This window comes from Grammomys surdaster, unplaced genomic scaffold, assembly GCF_004785775.1.
Source record: "Grammomys surdaster isolate TR1022 unplaced genomic scaffold, NIH_TR_1.0 255, whole genome shotgun sequence".
NCBI classification, from domain to species: domain Eukaryota; kingdom Metazoa; phylum Chordata; class Mammalia; order Rodentia; family Muridae; genus Grammomys; species Grammomys surdaster.
Window position 1 is genome coordinate 7640751 of NW_021604696.1, and position 20955 is coordinate 7661705.

Consider the following 20955-nt stretch of genomic DNA (forward strand, 5'->3'; position numbering starts at 1 on the left):
GGCTGTCCAAGCTTGGCTGTCCTCCAGGTCTTCAAGCAGAGCCCAATCTCCATGCAGAGGGCAGAGGTTATAGGATACCATCCTACCTACTGAATTCTCCCACTGCCCTAAAAACCTACAGCCCGCTGTCTATCACGCCCTGAAACACAAACAACAGTCACATCTCTTTCATCAAGACTGAGTCACATCTGTAGTGAAGCTGTGGCCTCCAAAGCATTCCCCTGAAACAGGGACAGACTGATTTTTCTCTAGTTAAAACTATTCAGGCCAAAGGCTTTAGAGTTCTTACATTTATGTTCTCCAAGAGAATGTCATTAATAAATCAATTTGGCTGTGGAAAGAGACTGACCCATACTCCTTTGACAGAGGCAGATGCAATAAAATTGTGTAGTAGTAACAGCTAGAAAGAAAATCATGAGAATGGAAAAATAGACTAAAAGTGGCAACTCTTAGGATACATAAAATCAAATTATAATAGAACATATCATGAGGTTGGTCTGATTTTGCATCTAGCTGAATTTTAACTTCCATAGAGTCTGGCTTTTGGGGAGGAACAAACTGGAACTGTTTTAAAGCAGCTACTAAGGAGCCATTGCACAGAAACTCTGAGATCCAAATTTTTCTTTCAGCCCAATTTCGCCACATTCTACAATCTTGGCTACTGTACCAGTGAGCCAGTTGTCAACAAAAATATGCAGGCTGGATGGGTGAAATGCCATAAAGTATTGATAGTATCCTGCTTAGATTTAATTATTTATTTATTATTTTATTTTATTTTGCCAACTTGACACAAGCCAGAGTAACCTGGGAAAAGGAAACTTTGAGAAAATTCCTTGTTAGCCAGCATATTGTCAAGTCTGTAAGGGAATTCTCTGTGAGAGGGCCCAGCTCTCTTCAGGCAGAGTCACCCCTGGGCAGGTGGTCCTGTGTAGTATTAAGAAAGCAGGCTGAGCTAGCCACGAGGAACAAGCTGTAAGCAGCATTTTCCCATGGCCTGTGTTTCAATTTCTGTTCTGAGTTCCTGCCTTGGCTTCCCTGAGTGGACCATGACCTGGGATGTGTCAGCTAAAATAAACCCTTTCCTCCCAAGCTGCTTTTGGTTATGTTGTTTATAACCAAATCGGAAAGCAAACTAGGACAGATTGCCTTTAAGAACTTCATATTCTTACAATGTTATACAAATGAGAAAAAAATCCTACAAATTCTTTCTTCCTAAAATGAACACAAATGTTTTGTTAGAACAATAAAAACCAACCAACCACCCCCCAACACACCCCAAACTTAACTCCCAACTGACTCAGGGTTTTCACTGAGGTGTGAAGGCATTCCCCTCAGCGTTGAAGATGTTTCCTGTGAGCAAAAATAACATTTACCCACAACGCAGAAACATGTTTGAAACTTTTTATTAAACAGGCAATGCATTTTGCAATGGTTCAGGACACAGATGCCTAGTGGAAAAGTTTAAAAATTATTTTTGGAAACAGTCTATGAATTGACAAACCCTGCCACATCCCTTCCTCTCCTTCACGGGGTGGGTTTCTTCAGGAAACTGGATTGTTAGGTAGGTAGCTGCTCTTGTAAAGGGCATCCCTGCTTTACCACAAACATCATGCCTATTAGTAAACAAGAAAGACAAGGATGGTCCACAGCAAGACGGTGGCCAGAGGCACTGGCTGATGGCAAGAGGCAGCGCAGACCTGGGACTCGTAGGCTCACGCTGACATCTCAGCACAGGAATGGCGCCCCTGGGCTTTGCAACATTCTTACCACAGCCCCTCTGGCCCGGCACTGAGGCTGTCTGCTGGTCTTTGTTCTCCCTGGTTCCTCTCTCTTCTCTGAGTACATCATAACCCGTTGACAAAAATCAATCGTAAGTTTCACAGTCTGCTTGCCATGATTTATTGGCAGTTTAAAACTAAGTGGCTCGTCGATACAGTGGACATCCTTCATCAGCAGGCTGCCAATCTATTTTATGATTTGGGGCATGTCGCTCCAGGCTTGAGATTTCTTTCTGGCGAGTTCCATCCAGGATGGCTGATCTGTACTAGCGTAACTGGCTCTCTTCAGCTGATGAAGTTCCTTCTCTGTGGCTGCTGCAGCCTGTGCTGCTGGGAGACAAAACAAACAAAAGGAAGAGACCCAGTGTGGGTTTTCACTAAGCCTCTCCTCCAGATTTAAATATACATTATGGCCTCCACTCTGCTCCAGAACACACAATCCATCCGGACGTAAAGGTGTGGACACTGAAGCATCCAGTGTGGGATGTGTATGAGTGAAAGAGTTTCAGAGCAGGCTTAGGTAGTTCTGGAGGAAAAGCAAGTCTAGAAAGGTTCAGAGTCTAACTGCAGGACACCAGAGGTAGGCTGCACGTGGGATCGAGCCTAACACCGTCACAAGGTACCTAGGAAAGTAAAATTCTCGTGTCTTTTGACTACAATTCAAAGTAAATAAAAATTAAAATAAAAATATTAGGTTCGGTGTGTCATTCAATAGTAGGACATATGATTAGTGTGCAGGAGACCCCAGGTCCACCCCTAGCACTATGTGAGATGACAAATACCACCTCAGTGAGCTCAGAATCACGTTCAGAAACAGCAGAGACAGGGGCCTGTGTTTATGATTTCATGGTCCCAAAAAGGGAAATCTCACAGAGACACAAAGTAGGTTAGTGCTTACCTACCCCCAGGGAAGAGACTGTGACAAATATGTTTCTTTGCAGCATGAAGGGGATGTCCTATTCTTAGATTGTCACCAGGGTGGTGGGACTCCGCAAATATATATAATCTCACTGTTAGATACATCTACTGAAATGCACATTGACTACGGGTGACCGTTACCATGTGTAAATTCCTTCTTAAGAAAAAAAGCTGCACTAAAAAAACACAGCTTAACATGGCAAAATGATTCAATAACACAAATTCCAATCATTGGAAGAAATATATATATAAACGGTACCAAAGTATTTGGAAATGCAAGCCAATCTCATACCCAAGTTCTGATGGGACAATGAGATTCCTCTCTGCAGTCCTTCCTTGAGGCTCAGCTTTGACCCCTGCCTCTGGGTCACAGCAGGCTTTGCTGGGGTCATCAGGAAAGATTTGCTCCGGACGAAGTCACCCTGCTTCACAGACTCCTATGGAGACACAAAACGACACGTGCTGCCCAACAATACAGATTGGGGTGGGGGGAGTAAATATTTCAAGTGACTTAGTTACAAAATGTCTCTCCCAAGATGCATCCTGCTGCTGGCGCTTTCTGTAAAGGGCTCTGTGCGCTGGTGTCACCCATCGAAATGCCAGAGCTATGACTTGTGCCGGTGCCTTGCAGCCCACGTGTGCATGGTGGCGCCTTCCTTGCCTGTATAACACAGCCTCAGCCCCAGATGGTATACAGCAAAGATTCTATGTGAAAGCTGTAGGAAATGGCTTTGTGACACGTGCTATGTGGCAGCAGCTGAAATGGGCTAACATTTTGCTCTGTAATTTCCCTTCCTCTACACTACATACAGGTCTTCAGCTGTATAGATACAACTGAGTATTACATCAGCCCGAAGGGAAGCGGGTTTTACCACAGTGGAGCTCCCTGTCCCAAACAGCAGAGCCTCGTTCATCGTACTGGTTGGTGGAGGGCTGGCTATACAAGCTACATTGTGGCCTGCTTCTAAGCACAGTTGTTGGGGTTGGTGAGAGCTGTTTTCAGTTGAATACAATATGCAATCCCAGGTTTTGGCTGTGCAGCCCCAGGTGAGGGAAAAGGGAAGTCAGCAGCCAGTAACAGGAGCAGGCAAGGTTCATTTATCACCACACAATGAGCTGAGGTGGAACTGGTGACAGGGTTAGCGTGTGTCTGAGGGGAGACGTTGTTTTAACTGTCTTCAATTCTTCCAGAGGCTGAGCTGCGTTGCCTAGGAGGCCAGAGCAGATATCGTCTCTACTGCATTTCTACCAGCCCACACAGCAAAGAAGATGCAGCTTGCTCCTCCAGGGGAGCCAGAAGCTGACATAGTGCCTTTGCGAATGTCAGCAATCATTGTAAGCATGGGATCTCTGTGATATTCATGCAGGACCTCTGTGAGCAGAGGGAGTACCTGCCCCCACCACACCCAGCCAAGATCCTCCCCAACCCCCACTCCGCGAGTGCCACATTAAAGAAGTCCTAACCTGGGCTCTCTCAGCCACCTTTGCTTGCTTTCCAGTTTCTGTCTTTAGGAGCCGTGACCCAGGCTTCTCTTCCTGGTTGACGGGCAAGTCTGGGGCTCCTCTTCGCTTCTGCCGGGCCATGGTGATCCAGGGTGGGGTGGGTTGCCCATCATTCCCAGGACCTGTAGCCACAGGAGGCTGACTCTTTTCTGTGATAAAGGCCAAAAGGGAGCACTCTTAGGTAGACTGTCCCACCCTCCTCTTCAGTCCCACCCACAGCTTCTCTCCCATGCAAGGTATGTTATATTGCTTTGTTTGGTTCAGGGGGCTGAGGAGAGGTGGGGTTGAGGGAGGAGTGGAATCTCAGAGAGACCTCACTTCCCATTCCCACCCTGAGCCAAAGCCTCTCTGATGATATTATTTCTCTTCCTCGACAAACTTCAGTCTTTTCTAAAGATGCCTCAAATAGATCACATCCTCTGGTCTGAGCCACCAAAACCATGAAATGCAACTGCCACCCCAACGTGCATTCTGAAGCTAATTTCTACCGGGGTATTCTCTCTGGAGGAGCAGGAATGTACGCATAGATAGTTTGTTTTTTATAAGAGTCTACATTTGGGACCATCGACCCACCCCCATTCCTGATTTACTTGATGTGCTAAACACATTCTCTTTGTGGGATGCCATGCCATTTCTAAAACCATCTGTCTTCACCTGACACAGGGAGTGTTAGGGACCTGTATGGTTAAGACAGACTGTATTTCTCTTCTGCTTGCCACAAAATCTTTGGATGCTCTCTCTAGTTTTTGTTTGTTTGTTTGTTTGTTTGTTTTCTTTAAAGGGCCCTCTTTGCCTTCTCTTGCCATTTCTTCACCCTAGTGACCAGAAGTGAACTCTCTTCCTGTGTGTCTCACCCTCACCGTATCCCTATCCAAGTGAGCACTGGCCAGAGGCAACTGCCTCACATGGAAATTTTGCTCTGGGTTTGAACTTTATTCTCTCAGCTAACAACATATTCTGCTGAACAGTTCTGATAAGATTAAATTCACACCCTGAGGAACTTGCCATTCCAGTTTTAAATCAGAGCAGAGAAGTAGCTTGTTGAGGGTCAGGCCAGCCTCAGCAGGTCTGGTGTGTTCATGGTCTCCCACTGCCTCAATGATCAGTGACGGGTACCTCGCACTCTGTCACCTCTTAGCCCAAAGGCACAAGACATAGTTCTGGTAAATTCTTTATCCCCTGCACTTGGATAATTTCATCTGAGCTAAATGATACATTTTTAAACTAAGCATATAGAGGTCTGGGAAGAGTGCTGGCTGCTCTGCCGGAGTTTGAGTCCCAGCATCCATGTGTGGTTCACTACCATCTAGAATTCCAGTTCTGCCGGTTATTCCACCTTCTTTGGCATCTTAGGTACGCACACGGTGCACTGACAAACACGTAAACAAAACACTTGTACATGTAGAGTTTAAAACCTTAAAAGCAGAAAAGTTATATGGGACTTCATGCACGGGGAGTTGGCAAAAAGGGACCACCACAGGGTAGGGGAGTTGGGGAGGGCGGGGCTCTGGGGCTGGATCCAGAGGAGGGGCCACGAGGTAGGGCGGGCCTCTGGAGCTGGATCACAAAGTTTCCAACTGCACTGGTGTGTGCCCATGTATCTTTAAGTTCGCATGCTGACCCATGGGAGTGGGTGAACCCTACAGCTGCACTAGGCTGTGCCAGAATGTGACCTACTGGCAGCTCCATGGAGCACTGACTTGAACAAGTGGCCAAAATCTCTCAGCAGCCATTTCTTTCCTGTTCAGTTCCTGTACTTCCTGAGACTTGGACACTTCCCACAATATCAAGCCTCAGAGATGTTGCACCTCTGTCCCAAGTAAGTTTGGGCAGAGCCCAAAACAGCCATTTTGCCCTGTGACACAGGCCTGAGCAGCCTCCATGACCTTATCCTCTGTCACATGGGCTGGGGAGGGCTAGAGAGAAGAATGAAGACAGGCAGATGGCAGTCTATGGCAGCCTTCGGGGGCCATAAAGGTTGTCAATGACCCCTTAAAGCATTAACACTCAGGGCAAAGGTTGTTCTTCTGAGATTAAATCTGCTCAAAAGGTCAGCTCTAGGACACTGCAGATGTATCAGTTCAAATAAAGCCACAGGCAAACTTTCTACTGTTTATCTTCCTGCCTCAACAGACAGACCTGAGTCTCCTGGGGATTTGGTTTATAGACATCTGACATCTCAGCTCCTCCTTCCCGAATAACAAGGGTTTTAGGTTGTCCAGTGTGCTCAGGTCTGCGACCAACACCTGCAGAGCCCAGCATTTCCCTCACTGAACAGCAGACATCATGTGTTGGAATGTATGTGATCCCTTTGCTGAGGATCTGAGGGAGGCTGGCTCCCTATACAACTGCCAGGGAAGGGGACAATCTAATCTGCCTTAGAACAAACACAGACTAACACTTCCAGATGGCAAGTACCTCAGGTGTGGGGAGCTGGAGAGCCACCCAGCTTGGCCCAAACAACCCCACTGCATGGCAAGTGACTTCTGATCGGAGGAAAACGATCACTTTGTTATTTAAGGAGGAAAGTCCATCAAAGGAACAGCTGGTAAAATTCCTCCCTTCTCAAGTAACACAGTCTCTTCCCTCAAGCTCTGTTTGGGAAAACTCAGTAAAGCACCAATCTTCAACACAGCCTGTCCTGGGGCTGGGTTTAAGGCCTCAGGCTAGCAGTGTGCTCCTGGGCTTACTGACCTTCTTAAATCGAGTAAGTGTAAGTGTAAAAAAATTCCACAAGACAACTTGCTATCTGGGCCAGCTGTTTGTAATGATTCAGTGATAACATCCTCCCCTCCCTCAAGCCCCAGCATGGTGCCTGGCACCTGGTACCTGTTCTCCTTTGCAGTGTGTGCAGAAGACCACTGGCTGCCCTGTAGCAGCTGTTCCCACGGTCATTCTCTCATTGCTGGTAACAATGTAACACAACCATTTTGTTGATTTCTGTTTTCTAATCTCTTTCAAAAGATGGGCAAACTAAGTGGGCTTATGGATTTAGCTTGTGGACTTACGTGACTTAGAGCTATTTGTATTTAGAAGGCACCACCTCCCCAAGTCCTAACCACTCACTCGGTCCTGGGATTCTCAACCTACAGGTGGCAAACACTTTTCGTCACTCGGAGTCACCCTCTTTGCTTGGTTTTGGTGTCTGTTAAAAATCAAACTCAAGGCACTGGCTTTTGTTTGTTTGCTTGTTTTGTTTTTCCAGAAAGAATTCTAGAAGTGACCAGCTGAGGGGCTGAGGATGAAACTCAAATGATGAACCACACCCTCCATGACACCTGGTACAAAGCTGAGCCCGGAAGCTTAGAGCTGTCAAGACACCGTTGTGGGTGGGAGGCAGGGAGCTGGAGGACGTGAACTTCAGGAGCTCCCACTCCTGGGGCTGAGAAATTAAAGCAGACGTTCTGGTCTAAGCAAGCTTGGAACAGGAGGGCATGCTGCTCTACGTGCTGTCTTTGAAGAACCTGCGAGAGTGTGTGTGTGTGTGTGTGTGTGTATGTGCGCACAAGTGTGTTCGTATGGGTGTGCTTGCACATTCATGTGTTCGTTTGTGTGCATACATGTGTGTGTATAAGTATGCTTGTGCATTCATGTGTGTGTGCACATGCATATTCATGTGTGTGTGTGTTTGCACATGTTCATGAGTACATACACAGGTTTATATGCATGTATGCACATGAAGGCCAGGGGTTGACACCAAGTGTCTTCCCTAATCTCTATGCCTCTTTACTTTTGAGATTGGGTCACTCATCTAACCTGGGGCTCACTGATACTGCTAGACTGGGTGGCCAGTAAGCCCCAGGGGGCCTCCTTCCTGCCCCCCAGCCCAATGCTGGGATATTAAGAAACTGGTTGCTGGGGAGTCAGCTCAAGCCCTCACACTTCTGAGGCAAATGCTTTAATGAGAGCCATCTTTGCAGCCCCTGAACTGTCATTGTAAAAATGTATATCCACAGCTCATTTCCAGGAATTAAAACCTTCTCCAGGGAAGAAGAGGCCTGAGTTCGCTCAATAAGACTTCTGATCGAAAGTGGATGTATTAGCAACCATGTCTTTCAAGTGGTTGAATCCAGAACAGCGCTTGGTCCTGTCTGCTTGTTTCTTTGGCCCCCAGCTACAGTCGTGATATACATGATGGGCATGACAGACAGACACTAAGGGGACCTCTAGGGCCCCATGGCCCTTGTGTCCCGGGAATACAGCACCTTGTGTTTGCTTCAGGGTTTACATTAGGTTTTCAGCCTGTAAGACTTCAGCTCTGTTCTTAAAACATTCACTAATCTGTTATCGGTCCTGGCTCACAGCCAGCTCCTGGTCAATATCACTTGTGGGTTTTAGAGGCTTCCCATCAGTCCTGTCCAGCAGCCATGGGGCAATCTTATAACAGAACTTGGGCTTACGGTGCTTGCCAGAGGTTTTATTTTGAAACCAGGCAAGGGTTTTTCATAAAGCACAAAATATAGAGCTGTGTACTAGCTCCAACCCCAAATGAACCCACTATCCCTTCATTTCCTCATTCAGCAAACAATCAATGCCCAAAGCTCACTGTTTCCCTGCCAAAATGCATCAGCAACCCCAGATCAGGTGCTTCTGCAATTTCCTGGATATATGCAGTTGGCAGGAGGAAATCTGAGTTCCTGGTGTGCATGTTCCCAGGTAAGAGGTGACAGGAAGACATTCTGCCTTCTGGTGTCAATGCCTGCACCGTACATGTGTTTTCTTTGTGATCTATTTAGAGCCACATGTTTGGGCTTTTACTTGGTGTTTGCAGTATTTTAATCTTTATACAGAGTTTCTCTGTGTAGCCCTGGCTGGTCCAGAACTCACTCTGTAGACCAGACCGGCTTCAAACTCACAGAGATCCAGCTGCTTCTGCCTCCTGAGTGCTGGAATTAAAAGCATACAGCACCATGCCCCAATGTTCTGAGTGTTTAAAATCACACCAAGAGTGGTGCTGACATGTTGTTCAGAGTTCCTAAGTGCAGGATAGTTCTGGCATGCTTACAAAGAGAATATGCATTGGATAGTTATGGCATGCTTACAAAGAGAATATGCATTAGAAAAGTACTTTAGTCATAGTTACAATGCTGTCAGCTGTGAGTTCAATGCTAATAGACCAAGGATACATATTGAATAATTTTTTTTTTTAAAGAAACACACAGAGCATACAATAAGCTTATGTACTGACAGGTTGATTCTGAGACCACTCACGCACAGGGACCTCACCTTGTATTTTCCCTAACTTTGAAATTCACTACTCTGGTCAAATATCAGGTATGGATTTTCTATACCTATAGTACTCTTCAATAAAAAGTACCTATAAGCAAGGGTACTGGAGGGGCCTACTTACCCAGGAGGTAAGCTGCCTATTGAGTTCAGATCCCCACTGCCCACATCAAAAAGCCAGACATGGCGACATACACTTTTAACCCTAGTGCTGGGCAGGCAGAGGGAAGATGAGGCCCGCAGCTTGCTGAGCAGCTAAGACTCAACCAACTGGTCAGTTTCAAGTTCAGTGACAGACCCGTGCTCAGAAAACAAGGTGGAGAGCAACAGAGGAAGACACCCAACGTCTACCTCTGGCCTTCACATGATGCACAGACGGGCACATACACAGTAATGCAAACACATGCATATGACACAACACATAAAAGTAAATACAAACTAGAACACACAGCTGTCAGATCACTTGGATTCACTAGCTGCTGAACACTAGTCAGGAAGAGGAGTCTAACGCCCTGCTCACACAGGGGATAAGGCAGGCCTTTGCCTGGGAGCTGTTTCCACAATTCAAGAAGTGCCAGCATCAAGGGACTCTGGAGGAAGTGTCAGCCCTCACTGGCAGCTCCTTCCCACTCTCTTTACCCCTCAGCCTCCAAGGTCCCTTGTGGTCTCCTTCCACTTCCCTTTCTGACGGTGGCCCCTCTCCCACTCCCTAGCTCCCAGGAAGACATCCACCATTTCAAAATTTTCTTCCCCAGCTGCATGAAAGGTCAAAAGGACCATACTGTCCTCACCCCGTGACTTCTTCTCAGTTCAAGAGGCATAGCCAAGGTATACTGGACTCTTCTTCTGCCGCCTCAGGCTTCTTGTGGTTTTCATTTCCACCCTTAACTCAGAAACTCACCTCTGCCTGACCTACAGTCTGACCTCTGCCTGACCTCTCTCAGTCTTCAAACCCACAAGAAAGGAAGAAGAAAATGTTGTCACGCCACTGAGACTGCTCAGTAGGTAAAGGTACTTGATGTCAATCCTGAAGACCTGACTTGGGACACCCGACCCGTACCCCACCCCAAGGACCTAGATGCTGGAAAGAAAGAATTATCTTCCGAAAGCTGGCTTCTGACCCCTACACACACACAGCGTGAGACACCTGCCTGTAAGTGTATACACACATATCAAATAACCAAAATGTCGTGATCTCTAAAATGGCTGTCACTCCTGTTTAAATCCTGGGATGGTGAGAGCTGATGGTTCTCCACCGTTTGTGTCACAGATGGCAGCTGTAAGCTATCTTGCTCTTCCTTGTTTGCACAGGGCACATGCTGGTAGGCCAAGCTGCAGGCATCCAGGAAGGAGATTAGGCAAACCTTTGAATTGAATATTGGGAACACAGCCCCTTCTTGTTCTCTTTTGCTTCCTGGATCCCATGAAGTGAACAGGCTGTCACTGGCTTCTTCTGGCATGTCTTTCACCATCACTGGCCCAAAGAAACAGGGCCAAGTGGCCTTTGAGACCCTGACACTTTGAGCCAAATTAAGTATTCCCTCTGTTTAAGTTGGTTCGCTTTGCTGTAGTTTCATAGAGGGTTAGCAGTGCCGCCCAAGATGCATAAACATGAGAACCAAAGGCCCAAGTTTATGGGTCATTGTTCTAGTTTGTTGTTGTGTTTTTAAAGCCTTCCTGCCCAGAAGTGGTTACAAAATAACACATGACTCATATCTGGGTAAGATACATGGAGTGAGGCCAGGAATCTGGTCACCCCTGTGCAAGCACATTTACTGGGGGCATCCTAAGGGAGAGATATCTTGTTAGATGCTCTTCCTCATGCAAGCAGGACTTGCTGCTAAATGCTTGACCAGGAAGGTGGGCAGACACCCCAGACTGGCTGGGCCTAACACTGCATAGTGGACACCTGGTAGCCAAAGTGTGTTGATAGTCAGAGCACTAGACCCAAAGGACATTATTTTTCTCAACTGCCAACAACTATGCAATTAAAACTAGACTCTCAGGCAAAAAGCAATGACCCAAGCCCAGCTCTCAGCTGGGAGCCAGCAGGTCTCTATCACCTGCCTCAGACGGAACAGTGATCCTGAAAGAACACAGAATGTGGGAACAATTATTTGAAAATAATTTTGAGCTGCAACAGAATAATAAGAAAACTGTCAGATTGTATGGTACCCACTCATATAACCCACAAGCTACACAAACACCCTCCATGAGAGTCCTTGCCTCTGCCCTCTAGAGAAGATCCAATAACAGCTGGAACACCATGAGAACTGCCTCCAGTGACCAAGAAGGAAGAAGTAGCCACTTACAGAGATGGATGGTCCTTGTCCACAGGGCAAAGATCTTCCTCCTATTACACATCTGGGGCCTCCCTCACCACCCCTTAGCAAGTGGGTAAGGCCTCTCCACCAGAGAAATGTAAGAACTGAATTCCACTAGATGTTGCCTCTCAGAGCGGCACTGCTAACCCTCTGTGAAACTACAGCAAAGCACTAGACAGAACCAACTTAAACAGAGGGAATACTTAATCTGGCTCAAAGTGTCAGGGTCTCAAAGGCCACTTGGCCCTGTTTCTTTGGGCCAGTGATGGCGAAAGATATGCCAGCAGAAGCTGGTGACAGCCTGTTCACTTCATGGGATCCAGAAAGCAAAAGAGGACAAGAATGTTCCCAATATTCAATTCAAAAATGTGCCTAATCTCTTTCCTGGATGCCTGTCTGCCACAGGTTCCTTCGTCTCCCAAAAGGCTCATGAGCTAGTACCAAGTTTTGAACCCATGACACATGGGGCTTTGGGGGGCATTCAAGACCCAAACTCTAGCAGACACGGCATTCATAAGGACATTCACAACTCTCCTCAGAGTTAATTTTTCAGACCCTTGCCAGAGGTTCACTGAGCAAAGTCACTTGCCCAGAATGGTTGGCTTTAAATGTCAACATGTCATGAGTTAGAATCATCTGAGGTGGGGAATACTCAGTTGAAGAACTGTCTATATTAGGATGGCCTGTTGGCAAGCTGGTGTGAGGTTGTCTTACTGGCCTTAATGGATGTGGGAAGACCCACCTCAAATATGGGTGACACCTTCTGGTAGCAGCCCAGATTCATAGGACATAGAAGTGGGATTATTCCACCTACTCTCTGGCCTTACTTCCAGGCCTTCATTGGCACTGCTGAGGTACCCAGCCTTGTAAATGGACCAACTCCTGGGTTCATGGCCTCTCTGGGGTGAGCAGCCATTGCTGGGTCAGTCTTACTGTGGATGCACCCCGCCTCAAGGCCTAAGCAATTACTAGGTACCTGGCCTTCCAAGTGTGCTACTGCTGTTGGTGAGATATTTGGATTATATTGTGTTCACCAATTTAGTAAACTCTTAATTCCCTTAGAAACCCTTGATACTTATGGACACAATGAAATGAAGCTAAGATGTGAGCACAGCCATTCTGACTGCTGATCTCGACTTACGGAGTAAGGTGCACCCTGTATTAAGGGGTATATTCCCATGAGTTTCTGATACACCCACTTCCTCCCCTCTGAACTTTCCCTCTGAGTGGCCAAGATAGTTACTCAACCTGGGCTCTGTACTGTCTTTGGAGCTGGTAATTCTACACCACGGAGGGACTGTACACTGGAGAATGCTCACCACCTTCTTTCTCTCACTCCACCTGCTCTGTGACAATCAAATGTGTGTCTAGAGAATGGGCAAATGTCCACAGGAAGACAAAGCCGCCTTAGGTAGAAGCCAGAGCACACAGTCCCTGAGCTAAGTCAGGTTGAGCTTTCTGTTCCCTGAAGGGGTCAGGTTTCTTTCTCAACGGCTGTAGGTCCAGAAGGAAAAGTGGGTGGGAGATTAAGAGTGTTCTTCTTTGATTGACACCTGCCACTCTCTTACTGGGCTTGTCCTATAATTGGCAGGTGTCCAGAAGGACTCTGGAAAATTCCGGTCAACTTTTAGGTCTCCTGGGTTCCAGCTGCTCTCTGGGGTTCTCTTGTCCTCTTGGTAGCACTGGAACTCCAGGAGGTCACAGAGAAGCCTTATCTGCCCAACATCCAGAAGTGGCTGGAATTGGCCACCAATCCTCCAAGATGCTCAACTGCAGGGAACATACACTCAACCTCCCAAGAAGTTCCATAGTATCTCCTAGAGACTCCAGAGTATGTGAGGTGTCCGTTCCTGTCCCAGTCCCTCCAGTGGGGGATCTCAAGCTATGGCTCTGCTTGTCAAGAAGTGCCACAAAGTTCCACCATCCCTAATTCAAGGTAGGCTGGTAAATGTGTCCTGAACTGCTAACACAGTCTGGGTTTTTCCATCTGTGGCCCGGCACCTCCGTCTGAGCTAGGAAGAAGAATCCCGGCCACTGTGTGTTCTTTGGCACTGAGATGAAGAAATTGGCACTTCCTTGAGAAAACAGTTCTGTGCTATGAAATGGTGTCACTTGTCACAGGTAAAATGTGTTTGCTGTTCTGTGTTCCTATAACCCATATTAGCACCAGCCTCATTTTACATGCAAAGAAACAACACTCCGAGTTTGAGAAACTCAAGTGACACTGGCGAGCAAACCCTTCAAATCCATGTTGCTCAGGTCAGGGTAGTGTGTGCTTCCCACAGCAGAGCAGGGTGAGGCTGCCAGAGAGGGGGAAACCTGGGGCCTGAGGGGAGGCAAAGAGCTTTAGAATGCAGAGATGTTGACTCTGGCCCTAATCTAAAAAGCCTTGAGCGTCTGACCCAGGAATTACAACTCTACTCTACACGTGTTGGGAAGGCATAGCGAGTTTTTAAAGATGATCGCTCCATGGTTGGATATGGGAAGAGAACTGGATGGGAGACAGGTTAAAGACAGGGAGTTCTGTGCTGGGGGTCTACAGGGCAGTGTGAATACCCGCCTAGTATTCACTAAGCCCTGAGTTCGGTTCCTCATGCTGGAAGAAACAGATATTGATGGGAGAACGAGGGAAAGTTACAGCACTTGCCTCTGTGATGGCTGAAACTCACTGATCAAGTTGTATGGCATGACTGACATTTTTCCTTCCTTCATACCAGGTAGGGGTGGGGCACAGACTAACCAGCTTCACCTAATACCCAGGAGGTGGGGGTGGGGTGTGGGGAATAGTTTCTACTGTGCTGGAAGACCAATGTGGTCTTCATGGGAGACAATCTAGATTCAACCCAGTGAACAGTGCACTGGAGTCCACTTTTGAGAATCTGTCCTGGAGAGCCCATGATGTGATTCAGAAGTAAAATTGGCCAGATTGGTGACCATGGTATAGTGACTGTCTTAGGGTTCCTATTGCTATGATAAAACATAACCAAAACCATCTTGGGAAGGAAAGCATTTATTTCTGCTTACACTTCCTCAACACAGACCATCATCAAAGGAAGTCAGGGCAGGAACCTGGAAGCAGGGACCTGGAGGCAGGGACCTGGAGGCAGGGACCTGGAGGCAGGAACCTGGAGGCAGGAGCTGGTGCAGAGGCCTCGGAGGAGTGCTGCTCACTGGCTTGCTCCTTGTGATTTGCTCAGCTTGATTAAATCACCCAGGACCGCCGTCAGTTGAGCCACATCAATCACTAATTAAGAAAATGCACCACAGACTCGTTCCCAGGCCAGTCTGGTAGGGATTATTTTCTCAGCTGAGGTTCTCTCTTTTACAGTGACTTTAGCTTGTGTCAGGATGACATAAAACTAGCCAGGATAGTGCCGGAGAGGGAAAAGGCTCAGAACAAGCTCAACGTCCTTCGCCAGGAGGCACACATAGTAGACAGTACTTAAAATGATGGGCCAAGCTACTCAAGCTGACTGTGAAAGATGTCCCTGCTGTATGGTGGACGCCAAATGTCAAATGGCAGGACAGTATGGATAGCAGGTTGTGATGAAATAAATCATCTGTGTGCCTATCCTAGTATGTCAGAGCTATGACTGCATGTGGGAAGGAACTGGTCTCTTTATGTAGGACGGGATTAACATTTAGACAGGGAATAAGGGCATTCAGCAGGGGAGGAGGCGTCTGTGTTTTGTATGTTTAAAAATTATTTTAAAATTTACACACAGTAAAATTCTTCCTTTCTGTTGTTAGGCTCTGAGCTTTTAACTCATACTTAGATGCTTAGAATGGTCACGGATAGGATGCCTGACTAGAGTTAACATTCTGAAGAATTCACTTGTCTTCTGCGTCCGGGATAGGCCCTCCGGCTCTCTCGGGGAACTTCTCATTGGTCTTCTTCTAGATACCATTGTGCAATGAGATCTCTGAAAGGAACGTGGGAGACTGTGTTTAGGAGGTTTTCATGGGTAAGAAGATTGGGGAGTCTCTGATCTGGACTCTTCCTCCAGAATGAAATGTCCCCATTTCTGAGAGAGTTACAGACATTGAGGAGCACAGGGAAGGCTGGGAGGCAGAGGCTAGCAGGCTAACAACAAATGCTCTCTTAGGGAAGGGTAAGGCTAAAAGTGTGAGCAGAGATGGGTTTCCAGAAAAATCCAAAAAAATAAAAAATAAAAAAATAAAAAACAACAAAAACAAAACTGCTCAAGATGCATGTAGGTATTCCTCAGAAAGAATCAAACTAGGCCCAGGAGATTGAAACCAGAGTCTTATGTGTGTGAGGCGTGTGGTTAGTTTTTGGTTAACCTGACAGAGAAGCTTGAATCATCTGGGAAGGGGGAACTTTCAGTTGAGAAAATGCCTCCACCAGGTTGGCCTTGTAGGCATGTCTTTGGGGGCATTGATAGGAGAGGATCCAGCTCACTCTAGGGAGTGCCACCCCTGGGCAGGTGGTCCTAGGAGCCACAAGAAAGGTGTCTGAACATGAGTCAGGAAGCAAGCCAATAAGGAGTTTTCCCTCCATGGTCCCTGCTTCAGTTCCTACTCCAAGTTCCTGGCCTGCTTCAGGTCCTGTCTTGTTTTCCTTAATGATGGGCTATGATCAGGATGTGTAATCCCAATAAGTTGTCCTTGGTCATGATGTTTTATCACAATGATACAAAGCAAACTGAACCACGAGATAATCTCTCTACTCCTTAAAAACATTACTTTGAAAGAGAATATTGCCAGGTTGCAGTGGCTGGCCTCAAACTTACCACTGGCCTGACTCTGTCTCCCAAGTAGCTAGAATTACAGGCATGTGCCAAAATTCCTGGCTCACAGCAAACTTTTTCTATATGTCGTGTGTGTGTGTGTGTGTGTGTGTGTGTGTGTGTGTGTGTGTGTGTGTGTGTTTTAGACGGTTTCAAAACATGACACTATCTCCTTCTAAAAATAGGGTCTAATTATGTGTGTGGGAAGTTGTTTCCTGACCCGTAATTTACTCTCTGAGATGCACTGGACCAACAGGAGGAAGGAGAGTGTCTTGGAAATTGAACAAGCTGGCTAGCCATAGTCCATCTTCTTCTCATAGCAGATCGGCAAATTGTGGCCCAGGTCTATAAACGTTTGTGCTGAGAAACGCATACGCGCGCACGCGCGCGTGTGTGTACACACACACACAACTTGGCTTGTGTAACCACTTTATCATAGATAGCCCCATGATCTCCAGCCCCTTTGGCAAACTGGGCTCCTGTGTCTGCTACAATAATTCCTACACCTCCTGCCCTCATCACTGAGGGAAGGTTCCTCCTTCCCTTCAAAGGGAACACAGGATGCAGAAGGACAAGAAAAACATCCGTGCAGGGGACAACAGAGCTGGAGCCACTGGAACAAAGTTTAGAGCTGGGCACCTATCAGGGACAATTGATACTCTGACTTAACGATCTGTGAACCTGGGCAAAGTCCCTGCCACCACAAGGTAATAAATAGCAAAACTTAATTGTAGGAAACAGATGAACAGGGTTATAAAATCTTTCATTATCTATATGTCTGATGTGAATTAAATGACCTCCAGCTGCTACAGTTTGGGAGCAGTGAGGATGAAGGCAGAAGCCACATTAGTGATCTAAGTGTGGGGACTGTTGCCCAGGTGAGGATCGACCACACAGACCTGAGGTTCTGCTCTGGTCTGTCTGAGGCAGTCTGCAGACCCCACGGTAGAGTGGAGAAGACAGGGACCAGGCAGTACTCACAGTCCTGGAGCTTGGCTCTCATATCACAGCTTCTGAGAGGATGGAATCCTAACAGATGGAGGGCAACTCCTCCTCTTTTCCCCTCTCACGAAAATCTCAACCATGACCTGTGCCCAGCAGAGGAGCCGCAAAGCACTTGCTTTGGAAATCAGTTGCTATTTCTATGGACTAGAAAATGTCAATGTACAGACATGGGCCAGATAACTCTACTACTTAAGCAAGATCTATCTGTCTATCTATCATCTATCTATCTATCTATCTATCTATCATCTATCTATCTATCTATCTATCTATCTATCTATCTATGAGACTGGGTCTCATTGCTTAGGGCAACCTTGCCTCCAACTCAATCCTCCTGCCTATGCCTATCCTGGACATTTTATAGTGCTGTTACATACATAAATAAGGGACCAAACACCACCCCTGAGGTTTCTTCCTCTCTAGCTCTAACTATGACTCTGAGTTCTGCTCATTAGGCCCCTGAGAGACATTTCCCATCCTGGACCATGAGAGCAGATGGTAACATCAAACTTTAACCTACAAAGTAATTCTCCTTGTTGTTAAGACAGCTTTCTGAATCACTCTACAGCTGCCTCAGGAACAATACAGAGCAGATCATCATCTAGGACTTGATCCTTCTTCCTTCAGACTCCCTTGCTGATGCAGTGGCTATCGAGGTATCAAAAGTTTCTGTCTGAGCCAAGAGCCCAGAGACAAGAAAAGCTCCCCTCCCAAGTGCTGGAAATCTTCCATCCCGAAGGAACTCGAAACATTGTATCCGCCACACTTTTCTAAGGTCTTATGTGGACACAGAGAACATCAGTTTATCTTTGAACCTGTGTTGATGATGTCGCCCTGAGCATATTTTTCCTTTGTCTCCAGCTGCCTTCCAGGAATCTGGATTTCTCAAGGGAACCAGCAAGCTTGGCTTCCTCTCTGTCCCACAGTGCAGTGCTTAAGTGGACTCGTGGTCTTTAGGAACCACTTAAAAATAGCCTGGAACATTTTAAAATAAAATCTGCCGTGGAAAAACTGTTGCTAAGGCTCCAATTTCTCTGTTACAGGCACAAATATGTATGCTGTGTGCTTGTGTGTGCATGTATACATGTGTGTGCACATGCACACACACGCATGACCCAACAGTTGTATAGCCTTATTTTCCATTAATAACATAAGCCAGCAATAAGTGGCCTCTTAAATTGAGTTGTAGATACCCAGTTCCAACAGATTCCTTTTGATTTGGAACATCAGAAATAAATCAAAGAGGGATACAACTCATCTTATTTTGTCCCTGTTCATCTTAAAGACAGTTTCTTTTAAAGGTTATTAAGCAGTGTCCCAAACCTAACATCTTCTCCTTTGTGGGACAGGAAGTAAAGGCCGACCTTTCTATGACTCCAGGCACACACAATATGATTTCCACATGAGGCCATGCAGATACCTGATTAGGACAGGGGAAGAAAGTTTTCCTTGGGGGGAATAAGGTCAGAAGAACTCTCACAACCCAGGAGATTAGGCCCAGGGGAAACCTGCATCAAAATTAGCACACACACAGTTGGCTTTCTGAGACATAAGTAGAAACATTTGTATTCCCCACTTAGAACCAGAGAATCGTCCACAGATTGGATTCCAGATTGCCCTATTATGTCAACATATATGATTATTCTGCATTCACACAAAAGCCTGGTGTTTGACCATCTATCTACATTACAACTCCTGATTCCATTAAAATATTTATTTTTATCTATATGCATAGGTATATCTGCTTGTAGCTCGTGCATGTGTGAGCCCAGGTGCTTGCAGAGGCCAGAGAAGATGCCAGAACCCCTGAAGCTGGAGTTCGGGGCAGTTAGCTGTGAGCCACCAGTTAGCTGAGAACCAAACTCCAGTCCTCATCTGGGGTAGCAAGAGCAGTTAATCAATCACTGAGCCATTGCTATGGCCCCAATTCCTAAGTCTCCATCATTTTGTTTTCCTGTGCTGGTGACTGAATCCTGGGCCTGTGCAAGCAAGAACAGCAGCCTCAGCTCCCCAACTTTCAAAATGTCAGCAATGCTAAGAAATTTTGAAATTTTTCCTCCAATTCTCTTTGTACTAAGATCTGAACCTGTTTTTACAGGTTTTTGTGACTATCCAGCAACACAGTTTCCCCTGTGACCCATCTCTTCCCAACAACAAACCTCTTGGAAGGCTCTTACCAGCTCCCTGATGGGGCAACTTCTCCTTCCTGGGCTCGGGAGGCAGAATGACCGGTATGAGTTTCTCAGACTCCCCAGGGCTGGCATCCAGGCCTGCGGGTGGGTATGGCAAGGTAAGGCTCTGCAGAAGCGGCTTCCTGGGCAGGGGTGGCTTGGTACCGGGCTGCTCAGGAGATTTGGTCTTTCCTTTCCCTTGCCCATTGGGGGACCTGGAGCCTCGCAGTGCGGGGGCAGTTCCGACGTGGCTCTGTTCATCCTTGGGGAGCAGAGCCAGGCCTCCTTTCTCCAACCTGACTTCGGCGCTGTATCTTTTGATGGCTTTGGCCTCCTGGGCAGAGCTGTCTCTGTATTTGAGTGAGAGTGAGGTGGACCGCAGCTTGACTGGGAAGGGGCTCTGGTCCTCCCCAGGGGCTGGCTCCTGCACAGAGGAAGCACATGGCTCAGCATCCTGGGGGCTCTTGCCCGGTCCTGCCTGGCCGGCCCCCATATCCCCTGAGTTTTGAGGGTCACCACCCGTTGTCTTCCGCTCCTGTGGCTTTGGTAGCACCTGAAGGTCATCAAGTGCTGCCTCACTCCTCCAGGCAAGGCCACTCCGCAGCAAGGGTGCCCGGCCCCCAGCAGGCACCTGCACAGAATATTCTGGAAGGCGAGAGCTGCTAGCACGGGCACGTGCCCTACTCGAGGTCACGGAGAACCTCTTAACGCTGCGCTGTGGCTCCGCACTCCGCTCGCTCTTTCTCCCCAGGGCTGCCCTCTCTGGACCTCCAGAGGTTGCAGCCTGTGTAGGCCTAGGGCGGGCCTGAGGCACAACTGCTTTCTCCTGGACTGCTAGGCTGGGCTCTTTCAGAGGAGACTCTGTGGGGGACCCACTGGTAATCAAGGCTTTGTGCTTTAGGCAGCTTTTGGGTACCGGAGGGCTTGGGGCAGGGGCTGTGGAAGACTCTGTTCCCACTCCCTCAGGCCTGGGTACCACCAGGGTCAGCTCCTCTTCCTTCTGGACACTTTGGTCCTGTCTCTCTGTATCTGAAGTTGTTTCCAAGTTGGTATCAGTGACAGTCTCAGGAGGTGCTATGTCTCCCTTTGGAAGTAACATGTCTCTATTAGGAGGCTCCACAATCCCTTTGGGTGGTGTCACATCTCCCTTGGAAGGTGACATGTCTCTCTCTGGGGATGCCATGATCTTGGGAGGTGCCACATCTTCCTTGGAAGGTAACATGTCTCTCTTTGGGGGTGCCATGATTCTCTTGGGAGGTGCCACATCTCCCTCAGAAGGTGA

General features: G+C 47.3%; 1 protein-coding gene across 1 annotated transcript in view; it reads right to left on the bottom strand.

Annotated features, from left to right (window-relative positions):
* Nucleotides 1-1385: 1385 nt before the first annotated feature.
* The window catches only part of Kiaa1211l (KIAA1211 like), a 39179-nt gene continuing 19609 nt past the window's right edge, over nt 1386-20955 (bottom strand). The window contains exons 6-9 of the mRNA XM_028775508.1: nt 19680-20955; nt 4161-4348; nt 2989-3133; nt 1386-2105 (exon numbers count right to left, since the gene is read on the bottom strand). The exon at nt 19680-20955 is cut by the window's right edge and continues 690 nt beyond it. Coding sequence (XP_028631341.1) covers nt 1966-2105; nt 2989-3133; nt 4161-4348; nt 19680-20955 — 1749 coding nt within the window. The 3' untranslated portion in view covers nt 1386-1965. The remainder of the gene's footprint in view (nt 2106-2988; nt 3134-4160; nt 4349-19679) is intronic.